The sequence below is a fragment of the Lagenorhynchus albirostris genome, chromosome 14, assembly GCF_949774975.1.
Source record: "Lagenorhynchus albirostris chromosome 14, mLagAlb1.1, whole genome shotgun sequence".
NCBI classification, from domain to species: domain Eukaryota; kingdom Metazoa; phylum Chordata; class Mammalia; order Artiodactyla; family Delphinidae; genus Lagenorhynchus; species Lagenorhynchus albirostris.
This window is the reverse complement of record NC_083108.1, coordinates 41,171,433-41,194,548: the sequence shown is the minus strand read 5'-3', so window position 1 is coordinate 41,194,548 and position 23,116 is coordinate 41,171,433. Positions and strand designations below refer to the sequence as shown.

Sequence of the window (23,116 nt, the reverse complement as noted above, 5' to 3'; positions counted from 1 at the left end):
AGCAGAAACTAACACAACATTATAAAGCAACTATGCTCCAATAAAAATTTAAAAACACAACTCAGCTTTTGTCCATCAACAGAGGAATGGATAAAGAAGATGTGGCACATATATACAATGGAATATTACTCAGCCATCAAAAGAACAAAATAATGCCATTTGCAGCAACATGGATGGACCTAGAGATTGTCATACTGAGTGAAGTAAGTCAGACAGAGAAAGACAACCTATGATATTGCTTATAGTGGAATCTAAATAAGGGGTACAAATGAACTTACCTACAAAACAGAAACAGAGTTATAGATGTAGAAAACAAACTTATGGTTACCAGAGGGTAAGGGTGGGGAGGGACAAATTGGGAGATTGGGATTGACATATACACACTACTGTATATAAAATAGATAACTAATAAGCACCTACTGTATAGCACAGGGAACTCTACTCAATACTCTGTAATGGCCTACATGGGAAAATAATCTAAAAAAGAGTAGATATATGTATAACTGATTCACTTTGCTGTACACCTGAAACTAACACAACATTGTAAATCAACTATACTCCAATAAAAATTTAAAAAAAAACTCAGCTTACTGACAAAGAAAATTAAAAGTACGGCTTTTGGAGTTCAGAGTTTTTGAGCACGAGTCACCAGTTCTCCTTGCTTGGCCCTCCAATAAACCTTTCTCTGCTCCGAACTCCAAAAACAAACAGAAAAAATATTGCTTTCATAGTAATTTTACCACCTTAGAGTATCTTAGAAGAAAGTTTCAATGAAAGGAGAGACACCAAGTAAACTCTTGTAACCCAGGAAAAAGAGTAAAAAGGGAGCTTTCCCAGCAGAGCCAGGTAGATAGACAAATATATAGAGTATTAGGGAGGGAGAGAAAAGAGAGAGAGAGAGAAGAGAAAAATGGCTATAAGAAAACAAAGGAAAAAGCAATATAAGAAGTATATCAGAAAAGTGCATATGGTCACTGGCCATGGAGTAGATGGAAATATAAATATAAGAAGACAGCTAAGTGTTTTAGAGGATGAATTACCAAAAGATTCACCAGTCTGGACTACAAGAGCCTGTGACAATTAGAGACTTAAAATAACCCTTGTCCCCTAAATGTCTTAGACGTGAAGTGTACTTAGAAAACTCTTCCACTCCTAGGAAGTGTACAATCCTCAGGTTCACTTCAGATAAGGAAGATAATGAAAAAAGAAGAATCCTCTGAACAGTGGAACCATGGCCATGGAGAACAAAGGCTGATGAGCAGAATTAGGGAGGACTCTTATCAGGGAACACAAGTTTGGATAGGCACCCTTCCAAATGCCTATTTGGTGGGGTTGCTAAATTGCTATGCTGTTTCTAAATTAAAGAGTTTGCCGTGTTCATACTGTCCCTCATCTATCACTGTGCATTTTGTGTTAGGGAGCCAGATAATTTGTCTCTTTATTTGGTTTCCAGATCAAGAGGAGTCTCCAATGAACCCTGTGACTGAGCAGAAATGACAAATGTCATTTTTAATTGCCAGTGCAAGATGCTTGCAGCTCATTTCTCCCCCTGCTGTGCCGACGGTAGAAATGCCTGTTAAGGTAGAGCCTCATATGCCTGGATCCCTGAATGGCTCAGACATCCTCTGCCAACCCGTGCTGGCATGTAGCGTGAGTTAGAACTAAGTTTTTTGTTGGTTTAAGATTTTGGAGTTGTTTGTTACCACAGCATAATCTAGCCCATCCCAACTGATACACATAGCTTCATGCTAGAAATAGAAATTTCATCCTGAGTCAAAAGTGTGTCTTCTTCAGATGGCCAAGAGGCACATGAAAAGATGCTCAATATTGCTAATTATTAGAGAAATGCAAACAAAACTACAGTGAGGTACCACCTCACACTGGTCAGGATGGCCATCATTAAATGTCTACAAATAATAAATACTGAAGAGGGCGTGGAGAAAAGGGAACCCTCCCTACACTGTTGGTAGGAATGTAGGTTGTTGCAGCCACTATGGAAAACAGTATGGAGGTTCCTAAAAAAGTAAAAATGGAGTTGCCATATGATCCAGCAATCCCACTCCTGGGCATATACCCAGAAAAAGCTATAATTAAAAAATATACATGCACCCCTATGTTCATAGCAGCACTATTTACAATAGCCAAGACAGGGAAACAACCTAAATGTCCATCAACAAATGAATGAATAAAGAAGATGTGGTATATATATACAATGGAATACTGCTCAGCCATAAAAAGAATGAAATAATGCTATTTGCAGCAACATAGATGGACCTACAGATTATCATACTAAGTGAAGTAAGTCAGAAAGAGAAAGACAAATACCATATGATATCACTTACATGTGAAATCTAAAATACAACACAAATGAACATATTTATGAAACAGAAACAGACTCACAGACATAGAGAACAGACTTGTGGTTGCCAAAAAGGAGGTGGGTGAGTAGGGACGGATTGGGAATATGGGATTAGCAGGTGGGAACTATTATATATAGGATGGATAAACAACAAGGTCCTACTGTATAGCACAGGGAACTATATTCAATATCCTGTAATAAACCATAATGGAAAAGAATATGAAAAAGAATATATATATAACTGAGTCACTTTGCTGTACAGCAGAAATGAACACAACAGTGTAAATCAACTATACTTCAATAAAATTAAAAAATATATGTAATTAGATTAAAAAATAAAATGTATAACTGTTACAAAAAGAAAAAAGAAGTGTGTCTCCTTCCTCAAACCTTTGATGATAGGAGCAGAAGACAAGATTCACTTCTTTTTGGTTATAAAACAACACAAAATGGAGTCAAATAGAATAAAAATGTATCAAGGGGCTTCCCTGGTGGCGCAGTGGTTAAGAATCCGCCAGCCAATGCAAGGGACATGGGTTTGAGCCCTGGTCCAGGAAGATACCACATGCCGTGTACCAATTAAGCCCGTGCGCCACAACTACTGAGCCTGCGCTCTAGAGCCCGAGCCACAACTACTGAAGCCCGCATGCCTAGAGCCTGTGCTCTGCAACAAGAGAAGCTGCTGCAGAGAGAAGGCTGCGCACCGCAACAAAGAGTAGCCCCCGCTCGCCGCAACTAGAGAAAAGCCCACATGCAGCAATGAAGACCCAACATAGCCAAAAATAAAATAAATTAAATAAATAAAATTTAAAAAATGTATAAGGAAACAACTATATTACAGATGCTGAGCCCAGAATTTTATTGTATTATTTTATTTAATTTTCACAATAAATCTAAGAGGTGAGTATAATTATATTCACAGTGCAGATGACAAGGATCAGAGACGAAGCAGCATGACCAAAGGCTCACGGTCAACAATGTCTGGGGGTATATTTCCATTTAGACCTGTCTGTCCTGAGAGATGTTGCTCTGTGTGTGTGTGTGTGTGTGTGTGTGTGTGTGTGTGTGTGTGTAGTTTCATTTTTGCCACTGCTTCCAAGGCAGATTTAAAATGTCAAGAAATCTTCATTGAATTATGGCTTGTCAGTAATCTTCCATGCAAATTTCATCACTTACACGTCTTAATTTGCAGTTTAGTTCATAAACCAATATTATATTCTTGACCTCTAGGAATAGGATATTTATTCAATTAACCTGTACTAGTTCTACTCTCTGAACGTGGAACTAATCCAAGTGCACTGGATCCATTTAGATTTTCATGGGTGCAATGGGTTGGCACAGATTAAATCCCATTCATCTGCTTGGAGTCTTGACTAACAGCACTTGGTGAGACAGACTGGTGTGGTACGTGAGGCAGCACTGTTTGAGAGAAACACAGAGACCAGTGTTCTATTCCTCGTCCTGCCACTAAATCATCATGGGACTCTGGGTACGACACCTCTGCTCTTTCAGTCATTTAAAGTAAAAACCAAAATTGTGAATGTGCCATAGAAGTGCTTCCGTGGTCTGGTTCCTGCTGATGTCTTTAGCCATACGTCATATCTTTCTCCCCCTCACTCTTTGAGTTCAGTCATGCACCTTCTTCCTACAGGGTCTTAGGACTTACTTTTAACTAACCTGAAACAATCGTCTCTCGTATCTTTACCTGAGCTACCTATGTCTCATCCTTCAGATCTCAGCTCAAGTGTCACTTCTTTGGTGATATCGTCCATGACTCCTACACTAGATCTGGTCTCTCCATTACACGACTTTATATATTTTATACCCTTCCTTCAGAGCACCACCACATTTTGCTATTCTATATTGCTATCTGGAATTATTTACTAATGCTGATTCCCCCACTAAACTCTAAGCTTGGTGAACACATGATGCTATTTGCTTTGACTCATCATTGTTTCTTCTGTATCTCGGACGATGCCTGCTACATAGAAGGTATCACTTATATTTGTTAAATGAATGAAATTAATGCGTAAAATGAGAGGGTTGGGTAAGAAGATCATTTAATCTTTCAGTGCTCACATTCAACGGTTTGCTGGACTTCGCCTGCAATTTGCCTAGGATTGACACAGAGCAAATCCAAGCAACCCGTATCACTCATACCTCCTTCACGCCAGATTCAGTAGCAAATACCACAGCTAGGGTGTAAAGAAGGCCTCAGAATTATTGGTACCCATGCTGTTCTCTGGAGAAAAAGCATTTGCTGTATTCAAGGGAGGTATATATAAACAAGAAATAAAGTCAACTGGTTTTTCTAGTCACCCAACTTACTTGAAATACAGTATATGGAGTGACCACCACACATTTTTTTTTAAAAATCTATGAAAAATCCACTAATGCACCGGTGCATGAATACACAGAAGCAAATAATTCAAAATATATAGCAATGTGCAGCCATGGATACCAAATTAGAATTGAGCTCATTGAAGGTAAAATTAGATGCTAACATATTTTAAAAGTCCAAACACAATTCTCTCTCCTTCTTCTTTGTCCAATGTCCTGGAAACAATTACTCCATGAATTGAAATTCAAAGTTCCAAGCTAAGAGAGAAGAACTGCCATGCTATATTTTAAAACCTTTAGATCACTGTGTTTTCACTAAAAATAAAAATGAGAGGGGTATGTCTACTCTCAATTCTTAATTCTTGAACCTATCTTAGGAATTCCTTGAAACGGCCCCGTACAATAGGGCTCTTGGTTAACTCTCCAGCCCCACCACATACCTCCCCAACCTCAGGCTCTCCTATAGATACATAAATTCATTTCAGTTTCTAGAAGGCACCAAGTCTCTCTTGCCTTTTGGCACTCCCAGTACTGGACCCTTTTATTAAAATACTTTATCACCCACCTCTTTGCATCAATAATTCCTACCTGTTTTTTTCCAGCTTTACAGAAGGTCACTTTTAGGAAAGCCTCCCTAACCTCCCAGGTTTAGATGAAGGGCCCTTTTTGTGCTCCCATAGCAGCCCAGCTTCCCCTGTCTATCCCTCAGCACACTCTTACTGTCATTGCTTCCTCTGGTTCTTGGAAGGAGAGATGATCACATTCTACTTTACCACCCAACACAGAGTGGGTATGCAATAACTGCTTGCTACATAAAGGAATAAGGTCTGTAGTTAAGTCTAAATTCTTCCCAGGTATTTTGAGTCATTCTGGAAGCATATAGTTGTTTTCTGAGGTTCTCCTGCAACGAGAAGTGCACTATTTACAGACCCTACCTATCTGTCTAGAAATTAAATTAAGTTAAACAATTTGTGGGTTTTGGTTCTTGGTAATAAAGATCATATGAATAGAGGAAACCTACAGGTATAAAACCCTCAATTAAGCTTACTTTTTATTTCTTTCAAAACAAATTATAAGAAATGATTGTTTTCGACTGACTTGCCTTTCCTCTCAATATAACCTCAAAGAACGGAAATGAACTGAAATCAAGAAACAGAGGACCAAGAAAAAAGTCTGATCAAAACTGTCAATGTCGGGCTTCCCTGGTGGCGCAGTGGTTGAGAGTCCGCCTGCCGATGCAGGGGACACGGGTTCGTGCCCCGGTCCGGGAAGATCCTACGTGCCGCCGAGCGGCTGGGCCCGTGAGCCATGGCCGCTGAGCCTGCGCGTCCGGAGCCTGTGCTCCGCAACGGGAAAGGCCACAACAGTGAGAGGCCCGCGTACCGCAAAAAAAAAAAAACCAACCAACCAAACAAAAAAACTGTCAATGTGCAGGTTTATTATTCCCTGAATAACCAGCAATTAAACCATTCTCCATTGCTCAATTATCAGATAAACATCAAATCTATATTTATCTTTTGGAACTGAAGTTCAATGTCTTAGATAAGATGTGTTTTCTCAGTAGTCTTTCTTCAACATTTATGGAAAGTATATTTTTTTTAAAAAAATGAAGAGTCTACCAGCCTCTGATCTTTGTGACTCTCCTAAAAGAAATCGATGATGCCCAGCCCCGGGACCGTTCCTGTGTGGTGGATGGGATCAAGTTCACGGTCCTCCATGAACCAGAGAAGACAACCCAGGAAACCTCTGCACAATGGTTTCTTTTATTTTCTACGAATGAAAAAATCCAAGTCCCCAAATCCTTGCACTACCAAGCAAAGAACAGAATTGTAAATTGAAAGGAAGAGGAAAAAAGGCATTTCCCCCTCCCTCTAATGAATGGAACTGCAAGTGGCCAAAAGAAGGAACACACCTTTCTAACCTAGCTCTTCTAGTTTTTATTCTAACCTTATTAAAGGGAACTCCTCAGCAGCACATGGAGAGATAAATCTATATTTTGAAATCCCTTTTCCTGGTATTGCTCACAGAAAACAATAAGAAGCATCTAATAAGTAGAATCTCTTATCTGAAATGTAGGTAAAAGGAAGTCAATTTCCGGGAAACACGTGGTCAGTGGGGAACCCAAATAGAATAGACAGCCCCTCTGTACTGTCTCCTGGGAAGGAAGGTAAGATGCTTCCACACGAGGGCTTCATAAAAACTTTGATGTGTCAGTCATATGCTATGAAAGTACATAGTAGCCATGGGAACTGTTTTGTTTGATCTTTAAACGAAGGATTTAGGACCTGCAAAGTGCAAGAGGCATGCTTTTTGCATTGGCCATTTTAGTATTCATGTCTCCTGTACTGCTTCCTAATAGGTTAAGAATGAAATGGAAGACTGCGTGCAGGAGTGAGAAATGCAAGAAAAGCAGTACTGTAAAATAAAAATGAACAAAAGTGCATTTCAACTTCCCTTTCATTATTAACAGTCAAGAGAACAACGCCAACACTTAACATTTCACATTTACAAAAGGACCTACCGTCATTTTTACAGGGTATTTCTCAGTACTTTGCTGATAGAGGCTGGGGAATCTGTTACTATTCTTAATATTAATTCTATAATGTTAAATAAGTGATTTTTTTTCCAAAGAGGAGGATAAAAATGAAGGTTGTGTTAGTATGTTACTAAGTCTTTTCAGTGAAAATAATCATCCCCTTTGCTGTCTGGGTAGACCAAGCCACTGGTTAGCTGACTGTTGAATTCTGTTTTCTTTATGTTAGGTAGAACCATTTTTTCACTTCCACTCACCTCCACTCCATTCAATTTCTTGTTATTTGTGGACCCCTTATATAGTGTTTCTAAAACATAAATAACATTAACAGAATAAGAGCTAAAGAAAATTATGACTGACTTTCCTTTTAATTCTTCTTGGTTTTATTACATGTGTAAGTGGTGTGACACCCATAAGTTGGCAGCTGTGCTCCTGCCCGTGGATGGTACCCTTCTAAAAGCAGCACGTCTGTGAGACAGGCTGGAAAATATTTGCTCAAGCCAAGTGGGTAAAGGATTCTAAGATTCAGAGGCTCTAGCTCATCTCAGGTTTTCGGTTTTTGCTGGTTAGCTTATTTGTTAGTTTTTATGGAGAGAGTCATTCAGTAAATGAACAGACGCCACACCAGGAACTGTCTGCTAGCATTAATTGTCATCCTCAACTCCCTGCCAATTAGCTTGGCAGTTCTTTGGGGTCAAAAAAAAAAAAAAAATGACCGTGGAAAGCTCTGCAATCCCTAATGTTTCATTGGATTTGGAGAGAATTTGGATACTTTCTTATTCCAATAAGAAACATTTCTTCATTTATTATGAGATGGGCTAAAGAGTGTGGAAATTGATCAGTTACCTGACTTATTTATTCAGTTTAGCCAAATAAGATGCCTTAATTAAAAAATACAAACCAGCAGCAGAAATCATCCAAATAAACTGTCTATATTTCTCCAATAAACCTAAAAAATATGCTTTCACTTGGGACCATGTAGTCACAGCCCAGCAAGTAATAACTCTATTTTTTAAAGTACAAGCCAAGTGAAATGAAGAGTACAAGTAGAGTAGACATTTATTTCAAAGCTGTGAGCTGCCTGAGTACAGAAAAACGATTCAAGATCTTTGCAAATGTTCCCATTATTTGAACTTTTCTATACATTAATGTCTTTATTTCCTTCCATTTCAAATCTGATGAATGGAGTCAACAGAAACCCATCTATCTTTACTTCTTAGTCTGCAGATGACTACATTCAACATATAAAAACTAGAGAAAATGGTCTCCCTACTGAAGCAGTGGGTCTTTGTGTTGTGTCTGTTAAAATGTAATTTGTCTCCCCTCTTCCTGGAGAGCTTGAGTTGACTGAGGCCTCCAAGGTATAAAGGTACATACAGTTCTTACGCTAATATTGGTAACAGTGTTACAACAATAGCAATAGTATCTGCAATTTACTGAGTTCCTGCTATGTGCTAGATGATTTACAAACACAATTTTATTTTAAAAATACTCAAAGGATGCTGTAGAATGAAGAAACCATGACTCAGGACATGTATATGACTTGCTCAAGGTCACAGATGTGGGTTCGAACCCAGGTCTGACCGACTCAACTTCGTGCTTTCTTACTACATCTCGCTAAGTAAAGAGTTACATCAGGCAATATGAAAAACTGAAGTAGGGTGACCCTATGTTCCAGTCTATACCCGTTGCCCCAGCATAATTAACAGATCCCCATTTCATGCTCTAAAGTCTCCTAGGTTGAACAATAAATTAGATGATCACCCTGTCTCTGAACAAGGCTTGAAATGAGCCTAAGACTTTTCTTAGGTATTATTCATAATGCTTTAATTAATCTTTTTGCCTTTAACGTAGGGCTTCAAACCACTAGAAAATTGGACCTTGCCTGATGTATTTGGGAGAAGAGATGGATTTTTGAGTGAATATCATTTATTGCTTGGGTGTAATACCTCCCTGCCCCTTGGCCTCTGTTTCTCTGTCATCTCCCAACAAGAATCTCTTGTTCTTCCTCTTTCCTCTTTCCTCCTCCCCGTATCCACGTCTACTTCTGTGTAGGCTTTCTCTATTGATCAAGTGTCAGAAAATTGATTCTTTGGTTTTACTTTAGCTTGAGTTTCTGACGAATCTTGAAAATACAGCTTGCTCCACTCACTCAGATGTTTAAACCACTATGAACGGTATTTTTGTCAAAAAGAGAATGAAAATCATTTGAAGGCATCTCTAACTTATTTTTCTTCCTTCCTAATCTGGCTTCTACTCTCCATCACTTTGTTACTACAACCAGAGTGTATAGGTGTCCGGGGAGTTTTCTCATTGCAGTTCCTGGACGACGCTACTGCAGGTTTCGCTGGGGTAAGCCAGCTCCAAAATGTATTATTTCAAGCACCACCTCACATGTCTTTGCTCCTTTCCTGCATTTATGGGCAAACTGTTGTCCTGTTTGTGTTATTTTAAAGGGCTTTCAGTAAGAGGAGAGGAAATGACTTTTTAAAAAATCTGCTAAAATATATAACTGCTTAAAAGACACATGCAATAAGAAAATCTAACTTTCACTTTTGTCGGTTTTAAATGTATGGCTTTGATTTATGGATCAAAATTGCTCACTTATTATTTTATCTATACAGCTCTGGGCAATTTTGACAGTTAAAATTTAGTTTTATTGGGCTTCCCTGGTGGCGCAGTGATTGAGAGTCCGCCTGCCGATGCAGGGGACACGGGTTCGTGCCCCGGTCTGGGAAGATCCCACATGCCGCGGAGCGGCTGGGCCCGTGAGCCATGGCCACTGAGCCTGCGCGTCCGGAGCCTGTGCTCCGCAATGGGAGAGGCCACAACAGTTAGAGGCCCGCGTATCACAAAAAAAAAAAAAAAAAAAAAAAAATTTAGTTTTATTGACCAGTGCAGCCACGGTGTCCACAAGGGGACCAGTGCACACAGTCCCCTGCACTCAAGAAACGATGATTTTTGATTCCATGACTGAGTCAGATTGGGAATCATAACCGATGTAACAATAAGTTCCAAATCTCAGTGCCCAAGGCAAGAGGTTTGCTCTAAAACACAATCACCCTTTAAGGAGGGGAGGAGAAGAATCTTGGGTGGAAGTTTCAAGCACAATTTAATGCAGCAGGGAGAGGTCCTGGGTATATCTGTCCATCTGAACAGTGGAGCAATGGAAGGGGATGGTTCTCTAAAGACCCGGGGCCACAGATTAAAGGTTAATGAGGAAAGATGCCTAAAAAGCAAAATGAACATTAGTTACAGGGACAATGAACATTAGTTACAGAGACAATGAACTAAACAATCATTTTGACATGAGAAAATTTACTAGGGCTATTAACCAAGCTTTCCCTTTTCCAAGAGCAAAACCATAATGGAAGAATTTCTTTTGGAAGATCTCGGTCTTCCCTCCCCCTCTGTGGCAACACACACAGAAACACCAACTCACGTGCACTGATTTTAGGCCACTTTTAATTTAGGCCTCTTCCACTACCAAATCGGCCACTCTGCAATGTTAATTTAGTCTTTGACTTTAAATCCCCTGTGATACATAAACACACCTCCAACAGGTAACGAATCAATAAAATGTCTAATTTGATTAACCATGTTTTCAAATTCATCAAGATAGCTCTAACCTGAAATAAGTAGGTGGGTAAGTAAATAAAGAAAGGCACTCACTTGTGAGGATTTTCCACGTCTTCTTTTCATCATCATAGTACTGAACCAAATTGCTGGGGAGCCGGTCTGGCCCAGGAGGCAATCCACCAACCAACAACAGCATTTTCTTGTTAGAGCGAATTCTTCACCCAAAACAAAAGAGGAGATGAATAACCACATTATTATAGAGCCTCTTTAGTGGCAACAAAATCATAACCATCAAAAGAACGTTCCCTGCTTGCAGATTTCTATTTCATTTTTTTCCTGTTTCTTCTCCCATTCATGTCTCAACAATTTTTTTGAACCAAGCAGAAAAATGATCAGAAGCACGGCATATCCCCATACTCAAGGAATAATAAGCTCCTTTTATGCAATTTGTTAGAGGTTCATTCTAGAACGACCTTTTTCTTATATTATCCCTTTAAATCATCACTCTTTACAGCTGAGTACACATGAAATGCTCTGGAGTTGTACTAAGGTTAAGCATTAAAGTTGCATGTCAAAAATCGTATTAGTCAAAATCATTATTATAAACCATTCTCCACTCAAAGAACCTTGAAAAAATTAAGGTTATGCAGAGACTTTGTGAGCCAACTCTTTAATCACCCAGCGAACTTCAAGTACCAGTTTGGTACAATTAGCACAGGGCTAACTGGGGTGGGTTCACCAGCACGAACAGGACTTTTTGTTGAATTTAGCTGAGACTTCCACCTTCATCCTCTTCCCAGCCCCTCCTCTCCCTCCCCCCATCCCAGGGCACCAGGGGCGACACAGCAGCACCAATCGGTAAAAATGAGACTGTGAGGTTGTTTTGAGCCTCCCCAGAGTGGAGTCCTGCCAACGCTTGCCACTGATCCAGCGGCATGAACTTGCTCAGCTGTGCAAAGTCACTCTAATTCCTTCCCTCTGTTTTTCTACCTTCTCCCCCCAGGGGGCAACCACTGAAAGGAATGACTACCCACCCATCAAGAGCTAGCAATTCGCTGCTATTAAGCGTGACTGTGATTCCCAGTCTGCCCGGCAGTTCCTGAGAACAGGCCTGCAATGTCTCATATGCAGTAAAAGCTGTAAGATGCACCCTGGCCGGCACACTCGACCTGATGGATGTATGACCCTCGGGAACAGTAATGGATTGAGCTCACTTGCGATTGGACGGAGGAGGGGAGACCCAGCCCCCAACAAGGGTCCTGCTGATTTAACGGTTGCTTTACATATAATTGAAACTTTCGTTCACCTGAAAGGCTGAAGGTGGTGGTGGAAGAAACGAAACAACCATGATTGAAGGAAGAAGTCAGTAAATGTAAAAGGGTTCCTCTTAAATATGCTCACCACCCACAGCGTGGCTCAGAATCTGTTATTACATATTCAGCCTGGTCGTTCTGATTCAAGGACGCTTGGCGAAGTACGCCCTAGTGGAGAAGCACTGTTCGTTGGTTAAGAACCTAACTCTCGGAGAGTTAACTGAATACAGTTAATGACATTTTCATGGGAAGGAAGGGAACAAGAGAATTCCTTTAATGAAACTCTGGTGCTATAGAATGCCTCGTATATGCCTCAGCAGAAAAAAATACCTTCTGGAAAACCTCCTATCAGGGACTCATGCGTAGGGGGAGCTGTACTTGTAGAAGAATGTTCAATGTGATATCAGCTTGCAATATTAATTTTGCCACAAACAAAAAAACTCGACTTCTTTGAAGCTGAAGTACTTTGGAACTGTACCCATATGCCTTATAGATCAGTAGTTGGGAAACAAAAACAATACAATGGCAAAGAGCTCCATATTTTGAGGATGTCAACGATTGGGGTGGTTTGTTCACAGGGGTTAAGAAAATTCAGTGCAGTAAGTACCTCTCTTTTTTTCGCAAACAATACATATTCATGCGCCATATAATCTCCTAAATGCCTGGTTACAGGACTAATATAAGACAATTTTTTCCTGTAGGTTTAGCTCAAATAATCAACCACTCTGTGAGTATAAGTTAAGATGAAACCTCTATATTTTTAGATGGCTGTCAGTTTCCACGTGTAGACAGACCTGTTCAACGGGAAGTCACGATTGGCTGTCGTGATTTGACACATGTATGTGCTCTAGACTGAAGGTGGGGAAAGATGGACCGTATCTACCGGTTAGACATAGAGGCAAGGACTCATTGGAATGGTGGTATGACCAAAGCAATGTAATTAAATCTTTGTTTTAATATTTAAATAAATGTACTGCTTTTAAAATGTGTTTCATGAGTGACAAAGGGAGATAAACTCATGGCTCAAATATGTTTGTAAGGGCGTTTCATTCATTGATAAGGCTAGTTTCCCTGGACCAATCCCACTGGTGATTTTCACCACCTCCTTAGATGGACCATCTCTGCAGATGGGGAGCAGATTGAGAGTCTTTGTGCCCAAAGAGCCAGTCATTGCCATCTGTCCCCTAAGAACTGGACTGAGATTACCGATAAATAAACCACTGATCAAATGGCAAATGGTAACAACTTCCACCCTGCCAGCAAAGACACTGTTTAAAGGCTAGCTGGCATAGCAGCTCTGAGAGACTTCACATCAACTAGGACAAGTCTCTAAACCCCCCAGCCCTCCTGAAGAATTACATGGAAGTAAAGGAAACCCCAGCTCCCCTCATTGGCTGTGTGTTTTCTGTAAAGGCGCAGTTCTCCTAGTAGTTCATTACATTTGGCCTTCTTAGTGAGTGAAGACACATTCTAAAGCTTTTGCACTATTATATTTATATCATCATTCATTCAATTTATGGCTTTCTTCCTTGCAGTATTTTGTTTCTAGGGTTTAGTGTTACTCAATGTTCCAACCCACTATTAATATTATTTAATTCTAAATAAAGCTTAAAACGCTACCTTGTGAAGGTGAAGCACACAGAAAGCAAAAACAGGATAAAGCATGTGAGAAGTAGCATAGTACAGAAGAAAGAACACATAAAATAACAAAACACAGTTAAGTGGTTTTCTCACCATTTTCTCCACTGACTCTCAAAACAGCCCTACGTCATAGGTATAGTTCCATTTTATAGGAAAGTGAGAAAGTTCTTAGAGTCAAATAAAGTGGCAGAAACAGTGTTCAGACCTAGCCCTTCTAACTCTACCAGGTCCATGATCTTTTTAAAATTCAAATTTATTTAAAAAATTTTAATTTTACTGTAAATTCTGGTTAAGACCCAGGTGACCTGGATCCTAGGGCTGATTTTGCTATTCAGCAGAGTGACTTTGTATAATTTACTTGGCTTCTTGAAGCCTATGTTTTCTCACCTTTAAATAGAGGAGAAATATCTGATCTGCATCTTCAAAGGATTGTCGTGAGAATGATGTAAAACAATGAGGTGAAAAGTTCTATGTAAACTCTAAGCTAAATTATTATTAATTTATCTTTAGTATTGACAATACAATGTGGGCTTTATTTCATTATGCCAAACCTGAGTAGTTAAAAAAGAAAAGTAGTATTTTTCATAGAGATACTTGCTGAGTTCATATATATAAATACAAGTTAATTAAGAGGGTTTCACTACCTAGCTGTTATCTTATAATTGTATGTTCTTAGAAAATTATCATTTTAATTATATTGGCTATCTTGAGCCTTGTTATAAGAAAGTATACATCAGACATCACATAAAACTGTGAACATTTCTGGATCCAAATAAGGAGACCTAATGGAGATTACTCTACATTTCTTATTTCTTAAGAATAAAACAAATGAGAAAAACCAGCACATATTTTACTTTGATATAAATGCAATGTCAACTATTCAATTACTCCTAGAAACTAATACACGTGAATAATTCCTGTGGAAAAGCTTCCATTCTTTTTACAGTGTGCAATTATAATCGTGACAATGACAATAATGACAGATAATAATGAATGCATATTGGATATTGAAACCTCTGATTATCATGCCATTTATTTGATGTGTGTGAACTTCAATTTGAAAACGCCATGAAAAAAGATACCTTGTGAACTAGAAAAGTAAAATTAGAAGAATCTGAATTAACTTGCTGAAGGGGGTTTCAATTATTCTCTTCTAAACAATTCCAGTGGAGCCTTACAGGTTTAATTTTAGATTAGGCAAAATCTACAATATTGCAATAATTAGAGTTCCTTCATATGGCAACATAGTATACTTTTTAGAAGCTCTTTACACAGGAAGCCAATTTAGCCAGAATTAATCTCTTCTCTTTAAGTCTGTTAATGTTTTACAAATACTCCTTTTTACTCCTCATCTTAGCACCACTTAGACCAAAGTAATATATTTAAGAGTTAAGTAATTAGAGAAAGTTAAAGAGCTGAGTATGTCATGATTAATAATATTATTTAGATGCCTTTGGGTCCCTAGATTCTTGCAAAGAAAAATATAAGGTTAAAAAGGCGATGGAATTTGAAGGTCTCCTTTGTTCCAGCTCAGTAATTGCCCAACATTTACCATGTGTCACATTTGTGCATGTGTGTGCGTGTGTATGCGTGTGCGCTCGCGCGCATAGGTACTTTGGTTCCAGGGATGAATGATTGAAGGATAACCTAAAACCTCCTGGTGTAAACAAATTTTTCATCGTACTGGTGTTATAAGTATGGTAAAGTCTCATTTATTTATATTTCAGTGATTTGGAACTTCAATAATTGGGAAACAGGCCAGATAAAGTTTTCCTTCCCAGGATACATATAAAAATTTTTTATTAACTAGATTACGAGAAGCGTTTTAACCAATTTAAGAAATCAGCTGGCCTGCTGGTACCTTAGAGCCACCCGTGTACATTTAGGCTAAGTTCATTTTGCAGATAACAAATCATTATTTATTTATGAAAGAAAATGTTCTGCAATATTCTTAAGAATCATTAAGTCAGAGAGTTAGAAGAGAACTTTGAGGTCATCTCGTTCAGGGATTTCCAAGTCTGGCAAGTCATCAAGGTCATCTGAGGGGATTAAAAAATTAAGATTCTTGAGATAGATTCTTAGGTCCTAATTCCTGGAGATTATGATTCAGTGGGATGAAGCCTTAAAAATCGATAATGTTTCACAGTTTTCTGGTTGATTCTGACACACAGCCAGACTTGAGGCCACTGATTTGGTCCAGTTCTCTACATAATGTAGAAATCCTTTCAATCGTTTTTTTTTTTATGTAAGTATTCTTATTAATTTGGAAATTTATAATGAAATGGACCTTAGTTTTTCAAATGCACTCTGTTGTGGAAAGTTGTTGGACAGTTGTGTTAGATTGATTTTTTTCTCCTTATGCTGAGCTGAGAATCTGCCAAAGTCTTTCAGAGAAAAAGAGCAAGGTGCTGTCATGGCAGCACCTCCGATAACGGCAGAGAGTTGCTATATGTCTTCTCTTTAGCATGTTGAAAATGTCCATTTCTTTCTGAAAAAATTTCCATTTTCCTTATTAAAAATGTACTCAATGTACCTTATTAGAACTGTACACAATATAACAAATATGATATTGATATGTGATGTGATGTATCTTTTTAAGGCTTTTTAAAAATCACAATGGTCTTTCAGCTGTCACAATGCAGTGCTGGTTCCAGATGACTACAAATACAGATTGTTTTTAAAAAAACCAACCCAGGTTGTCAAGTCAGGCTTTTCCCTATCCTATCTTTCTTCTAGTTAAGTATTTTAAATATCAATGCATTACCCTTTTTAAATGCTTTTATACCCTCTACTGATGGAGACACTTTGTTTCAATTAATTTATCATTTAGCAATTATTAACTGAGTTTCTACTATGTTCCAGTTTCTACTATGTTCTAAACACTAAAGGTCATGGTGCGAACAAGAGGAATAAATTCCCTGTTCTTCGTGGCAGTTACTTCCATTCTAGTGGGGACATCTATTGGAAATATCACGATTCTCCAAGCAGGACAGCCTGGTTGTTAAGAGTGTAGGTCTCACAATTGGGGTGAGACTTTTGGCTTCAGCTGTTCTGAGATGAGTGACCTTGGGCTAGCTTCTTTGTCCTCTTGAATCTCGTGTGTAAAACTGGGATAAGAATAGACCTAAGGCATAGGTTTGTTTAATCTTCAGGCTTAAAAAAAATATATGCAAAGCATTTACAGTGGTGCTAATTAAATGCTATCACCATCCTCCTCTCATCGCCATCATCGTCAGTATAGCTATTCCTTTGTGTAATCTGCAGGTTTGATAAGCGAGTAGCCCATGTCCCCATCCAAATTGTATCACTTAGAAGCAATAGCATCACATTTCCATGGTTTAGATATTTTAGTCATCCCAACTCATTCTCTCTGAAATGATACATAAATACTGGGATTTTTACTCTGTAATTCCCCATATATGGTCTTCAGAGGTGTATCGCCATTTTTTTTTTAAACAAAAATGTAATTGAAAAACTAAGCAGTTTTGAAGGGGCAATGTAAATGGGGGTAGATAATAATTATTCCATCTATTAAAGGCCAAGTTAATTTTAATTTAAGAATCAGCCAGACCTGGATTGAAGTTCTCTTTTTACCACTTCATACGTTTATATACTTGGGCTGGTATTCAACCTCTTGAAGCCTCAGTTGCCTCATCTGTAAAGTGGGAATGTTGTGAGGGTTAAATGAAGTCATTTAAGCATAATTTGGAAAAGAAATGGCTGCAACTCGTAAACAAAATCACCTCCTAGAGCTAGTCTCTTCAACCAACGAAGGGCACTTTGTGCTGCTGTTGCCTTTAAAGATGAATGTCTCTGCACAGTGAGGGGAGACAAAAACTGATGCTCCCAGGACTTCCCTGGTGGTGCAGTGGTTAAGAATCCATCTACCAATGCAGGGGACACGGGTTCAAGCCCTGGCCTGGGAAGATCCCACATGTCGCGGAGCAACTAAGCCCGTGCGCCACAACTACTGAGCCTTCGCTCTAGAACCCTCAAGCCACAACTACTGAAGTCTGCATGCCTAGAGCCTGTGCTCCGCGACAAGAGAAGCCACCACAATGAGAAGCCCGCTCACCACAGCGAAGAGTAGCCCCCGCTCGCCGCAACTAGAGAAAGCCCAAGCCCAGCAAAGAAGACCAAACGCAGCCAAAAATAGATAAATAAAAAATAAATAAATGTATAAAAACAAACAACAACAAAAAAACTGATGCTCCCAACATGATCCAGTAGGGAGAGACTGGAGAAGACTGGAAGAAGTTATGCCTCTTTCCCACGACTTTCCAACTTCAGTGAACTTTGCTAACCCTATGATGGCTTAGCATTTTATACAAGCGGCGAGTGAATGGGCAATTTCACATCTGGTGGTACAGCAGTGGTGTTTGGTAGTGATCCAGAGGCAGGGAAATTCGGGAAGATGTAAAGCCCTGAGGATTCACAGAGACAAAGATTTTGGATTTCCACAGGCCTTTGGATTAAAGGGGTTTGCAACAATTTTACCAGATCTTTACCAGAACTGAAAAGCCACCAGCTGACATCTGAGTTGCATATGGAAAATATGTATGTAGTTCCCATAGTAATCAATCGATAAATGACAATATTATTATGCATAATTATTAAGCTTACAAAGCACTCACTTGAACATCCATCTTTGGAATTTTGGCAGTTTCTTTTATTGTTTAGAAGCCTTTTCAGGTACCATAGGTGCACCGTTTATAAACAGTCAGAATATTTACTGCACAAGCAAGTTTAACAAAAATATAAAACCACTGGGCTTCCTACAATGGCATTGGTCTAGATCTCATTCATAAATTCAACCCACTCATTCTTGGCTGCCATCTCTTTCTGTTAAGGAAGTCCCCAAACCTTATGATATCCAACTCTCCAAATTGTATGGTAATCTTGACTCTTTGCTCAGTTTCCTGCTATAGTCAACGTTGTACCAAATGCTATGGATTCTAGAGCTGTAACATGTACACACTGCTATATTTAAAATAGATAATCAACAAGGACCTACTGTATAGCACAGGGAACTCTGCTCACTATTCCATAACAACCTAATGGGGAAAAGAATTTGAAAAAGAATAGATACATGTATATGTATAACTGAATCACTCTGTGGTACACCTGAACCTAACACAACATTGTTAATCAACTATACTCCAATATAAAAAATATATATCTCTTCATTTCAACCGAACTGCCAGTAGCCTGACTCAGCTAGGTTGACTTTCTCTTGAGCGGTTGTAATAGTGATGTCCTTGCTTTGTGAGCTTCTGCTCCCATCTAATTTACCCTACATGCTTTGTCAAATGAATTTCAGCAAAGCCTGACATTAATGATCGATTACTTAGGTCCTATTTTTATAAACTATCAAAGAATTCCCCACTACTTATCCTCGATAAAATGCACATATCCTCTACGTTATAGCCTCCCTTTTCTCTCTTTGTCTCTGTCTCTGTCTCTCTCAAACACTCTCTCTCTCTTTCTCTGTCATAGGTAATTGCCTTGCTTGAGATTCTTTTCACGGATAAAACAGTTTCTGAGTTAAGATCTGAAAAACTTGAAAGAGGAATTTCAGATGGAAACTGCTTAGACCATGGGGGGAAAGTAAACAGAGAAAGATCCCAAATCAGTAGCCAGGAGGAGACTTTCCAGATCAGCTAGCCTTCCCTAAACTTCCAGCTAGAAGGGTACCCAAAAGTCGCCAGAGGAGAGCTGCTACCCCTTTCTTAAATTTTTCCAGAGAAGTAAACTCCCTGGAGAACTTGTTCCAGCTGATTTGCTGTTGTATTTAGGTTTTTTTTTTTTTTTTTTATCATAGCTGTTCTTGGTAATTACACAGCAGCTTTCATCAGAAGAGCCTTTAAATAGACCTGGTAATGCCTCTCTGAGGTAGGTAAACATAAAGTATCATTATCCCCATTTAACAGATGAAAGAATAGAGGAAAAAGGGTTTGGGCACCTTTTCCAGTGCCTCAGGATGGGTTTTATTTCTTCCATTTCACAGAGGAAATGTCTCTAGGGCTTTCGTACACAACGCTTCTGTGATTCTCAGGAACGGCTGAAAATGGCTTTGCTTCCATCTTCTGACACTTATCTCCCGCCAGGAGTCTGGCTGCGTGGTAACTGGAGAATGGTCAGTCATATACAGTATTTAGTTTTCCTAAAATGGAAGTAACTTTACGATTCGTTTGATCATAAAGACAACACAGGCTCACTGAGAAAAATTCTAAGTATAGTTAAACACAAAAAGGACTTAGTACTACATAGATACTCAGTAAATGCTTGTTGTAGGAATGAAGAAATGATGAATAAAAGAACGAACTGGTGAAAAGAGTCAAAGTCATTTGCAATCCCACTAATCCAGATATATGTCATTACAGATTCTTATCATCCTTTTTTTTCCCCTTATCTGTTCTAAGGTCTAGTCAGTGGGTGTGGTGATGGGGGTGTCAAAAGGCAAAAGGGAAAGAGGAAAAGCCATGTTTCTGAACCAAAATGTGGAAGAGTCAGAGGGTGACATTGGAGAACAGACAGTCTTGTTGATTAACCCCCAAATCTAACCTGCTACCTAGGATCAGTGTTGTCCCCCAGAATGGGGGCTACCCACGATAGAGGGAAGTTTACCCAATTTCAGTTATTAGCACAATACAGGGCTTTAATGATCTTTGCCATATCCGTATATTATTTACTTAATATTTTATTTAAAACTGATCACTTTAAAATGCTTAATCCCTAGTCTGTTCTAGTCTTTCCCAATGGTGGCTGCTCTTTAGAACCACCTGGGAGAGCTTTTATAAACTATTTAGGGTCGGGGTGCCTCTCAGAGATTCTGATTTCATGATCTACTGTGGGACCCAGCATCGGTGTCCTTTAAAAATCTTTTTAAGCTTTCTGTGTGGTTCTAATATACAACCGGTATTGAGAATCATTGTTCTAGCAATTATATTTATGAATCATGGACTTCATGGGTTAACTGTGTTTTACCTCTAACACATGTTAAAATATAGTAATACCTAACGATTAAAATAAATTTAAAAATGGTTTCTCGTGTACCATCTGAAATGGTCTCACATTCTACCAGTGGCAGGTAAACCATAGCTGAGGACACACTAGAGTAAATGCAAGAAACCAGGACTTTAAAATCTTGAACGCTCGTCACATTCTGAAAACCTGTGACTCTGAAAACCTAGTCACATGCCAACTTGGCCCCTTCTTATAGGTTTGACCATGAGAAGCTCAACATGTTGAATGACTGGAGCTTTGCATGTTACAATTGTAATGAACCATCTTCCCACTCCTTCACTTCTCACCCCAGCCCCCGTAGCACACTAGGACATTCTTCCACAATTCTTCACTGACACGTACTGAACTCAGAATGTCACCGGTTCCTCCAGCATGCAGGTGGGGTAGTTTACTGATGTTTTTGCCACATTTCTCTGGACACCAAAGCTGTAGACTGGTTCATGACGGCAGAGGCAGATATGACAGAAGTGTCTTAAGGTCCTCATCTGAATCCATGAAATGTAAATCTCCCCAAGGCTTAGTTCATAAGTCAGAATGGGTCTATCTTTATACTGGACATAGCATTTCACACTTCACTCCTTGTCCTTTGCTTCATGAGGAAAAATGGCTTCCAGCCAACTTTATACTCACTGCATTTCCACCCGCCCCCAACCTCCTAGATGAAAGCTTCCTTTGGTAACTAGAAGTAGTTGCATATCTTCTTTGCTTGATTACCTATATAATCTCTAATTCTAATACCTAGTACATAGTGACTTTCTGAGGAGCATGAATTGCAATGGGAATAGCATCTCATTAATCCTCCCTATTCCTGGGAGGAAGTTGTGTGGCAAGTATGACCTCTTCGACTAATCCTCCTGCCTCCAAGTGGGACTCGGGGTCTCCCTACTCACTAAAACAGATGCCACCCAACACGCTGGCAGGGACACCAATGTTTGTGTCATAGGAAAAAACTCAAGAGAGAAGTGGTTCTGTGCAGCCTGTCACCAAGGAGCTATTCAAGCTCTGTGTAGCCTAGTGATGAAAAGCGATAAAGCATCACTCTCATGCCAGTGATGGACTCCTAAGTAATGCCTGCGTTTAAACCCCTAATAAAGGCCAATTATTAGACTACGCTGCCTCTTGAGAACCAATCTCATTACTGAGACTTCTCTCTCTCTCCCTCCCATCTGGCCGCCTTTCTGAAGAGAAAAGAGTGACTTCCTGACCTGAGGAAATGTTGGTACCTGCTGCACAAGACAAAGTGCAGAAAGACACAAGATCACATGATGACGCTGAAAATCCAAGTTCAGGATGTTACATACCTCCCACTGAAATTACTTGTATCTGACAGTTCCAGACCTAACAGTAAAAATGAATCTTTAACAAAATCACGTTCCCCAAATAGAAGTTCAGCCATTCAGGATGAGGGGACAATGGCCTGACTGACACCTCATGGGTCTAGAGACTGATTTTATCCATTCCTCTAACTCCAGGGAAAGATTTCTCATGGGGAAAGTAGGAAGCTCGTACTGAGTAACAGGAGCCAGCCTCCCGCCAGGCAGGCTGTTGCCAGTTGGAGCATCACTGCAGGAGTGGTCGTGCAGAGAGACAGGGAGCAAAGTTAGTTGGTAACTGAATGTATTACCCCATGCTTCTCTTGGAATATTCATGGCAATAAATAGGTATCCATTTTCAAGAAAAGGGAGTTGTAGCTGATACCCTCTACATGGGCCCAGAATTTATTTTTAGGGGAAGAATAACGTTATGAAATCATCCTGGGATTAAGATAAATGAAAGTTATCCTTATTTTGGGGTAGAGAAGCCGTGAGGGACTGAGGCAGGCCTGGGGTGTGAGATGTGGAGACGATGAGGTGTGGCTTGTGGGATCCAGCTTAGGGACACCCCACTGCCGTGGGTGAAATAGGAATTTCTTATCTTCCTCTTCTTTTCCTCTCCCTCCCTGTGGGAAGCCTGTTCTTTGCTGCTTCACCAACCCTGGAGGGGCTAAGTGATAAAGGAAACCCTGGCTCGAGGGATCTGCAGGATCTGGGAGGCTCTCCAACGTACCCCCAGGAAGGGGAATTTGCAGAAGCCCCTGAGGCTCACCGATCAGCCAATCCCTGACACTGTCCTTTACAATCATCAGATCTCTGACAGGCAGAAACAAATTATTCTGGGAAAATTCACCACATTCTCTGAAGCTGAACTGTGGACTCTATACTGTGTGGCTTGAATTATCCTGAAAATTCTCTAGCACAGTAGGTACCCAAATTTCATCATCCGGAAACAAATCCCCTAGAGTCCGGTAATTCCAATAACTTTCTCTAAGACTCATTTCCCTTTTTC

At 39.6% G+C, this 23,116-nt stretch overlaps 1 protein-coding gene across 1 annotated transcript in view; it reads right to left on the bottom strand.

Moving 5' to 3' along the window:
* The window catches only part of KLHL14 (kelch like family member 14), a 97,963-nt gene that overhangs the window by 59,078 nt on the left and 15,769 nt on the right, over positions 1-23,116 (bottom strand). The window contains exon 2 of the mRNA XM_060121001.1: positions 10,905-11,026. Coding sequence (XP_059976984.1) covers positions 10,905-11,026 — 122 coding nt within the window. The remainder of the gene's footprint in view (positions 1-10,904; positions 11,027-23,116) is intronic.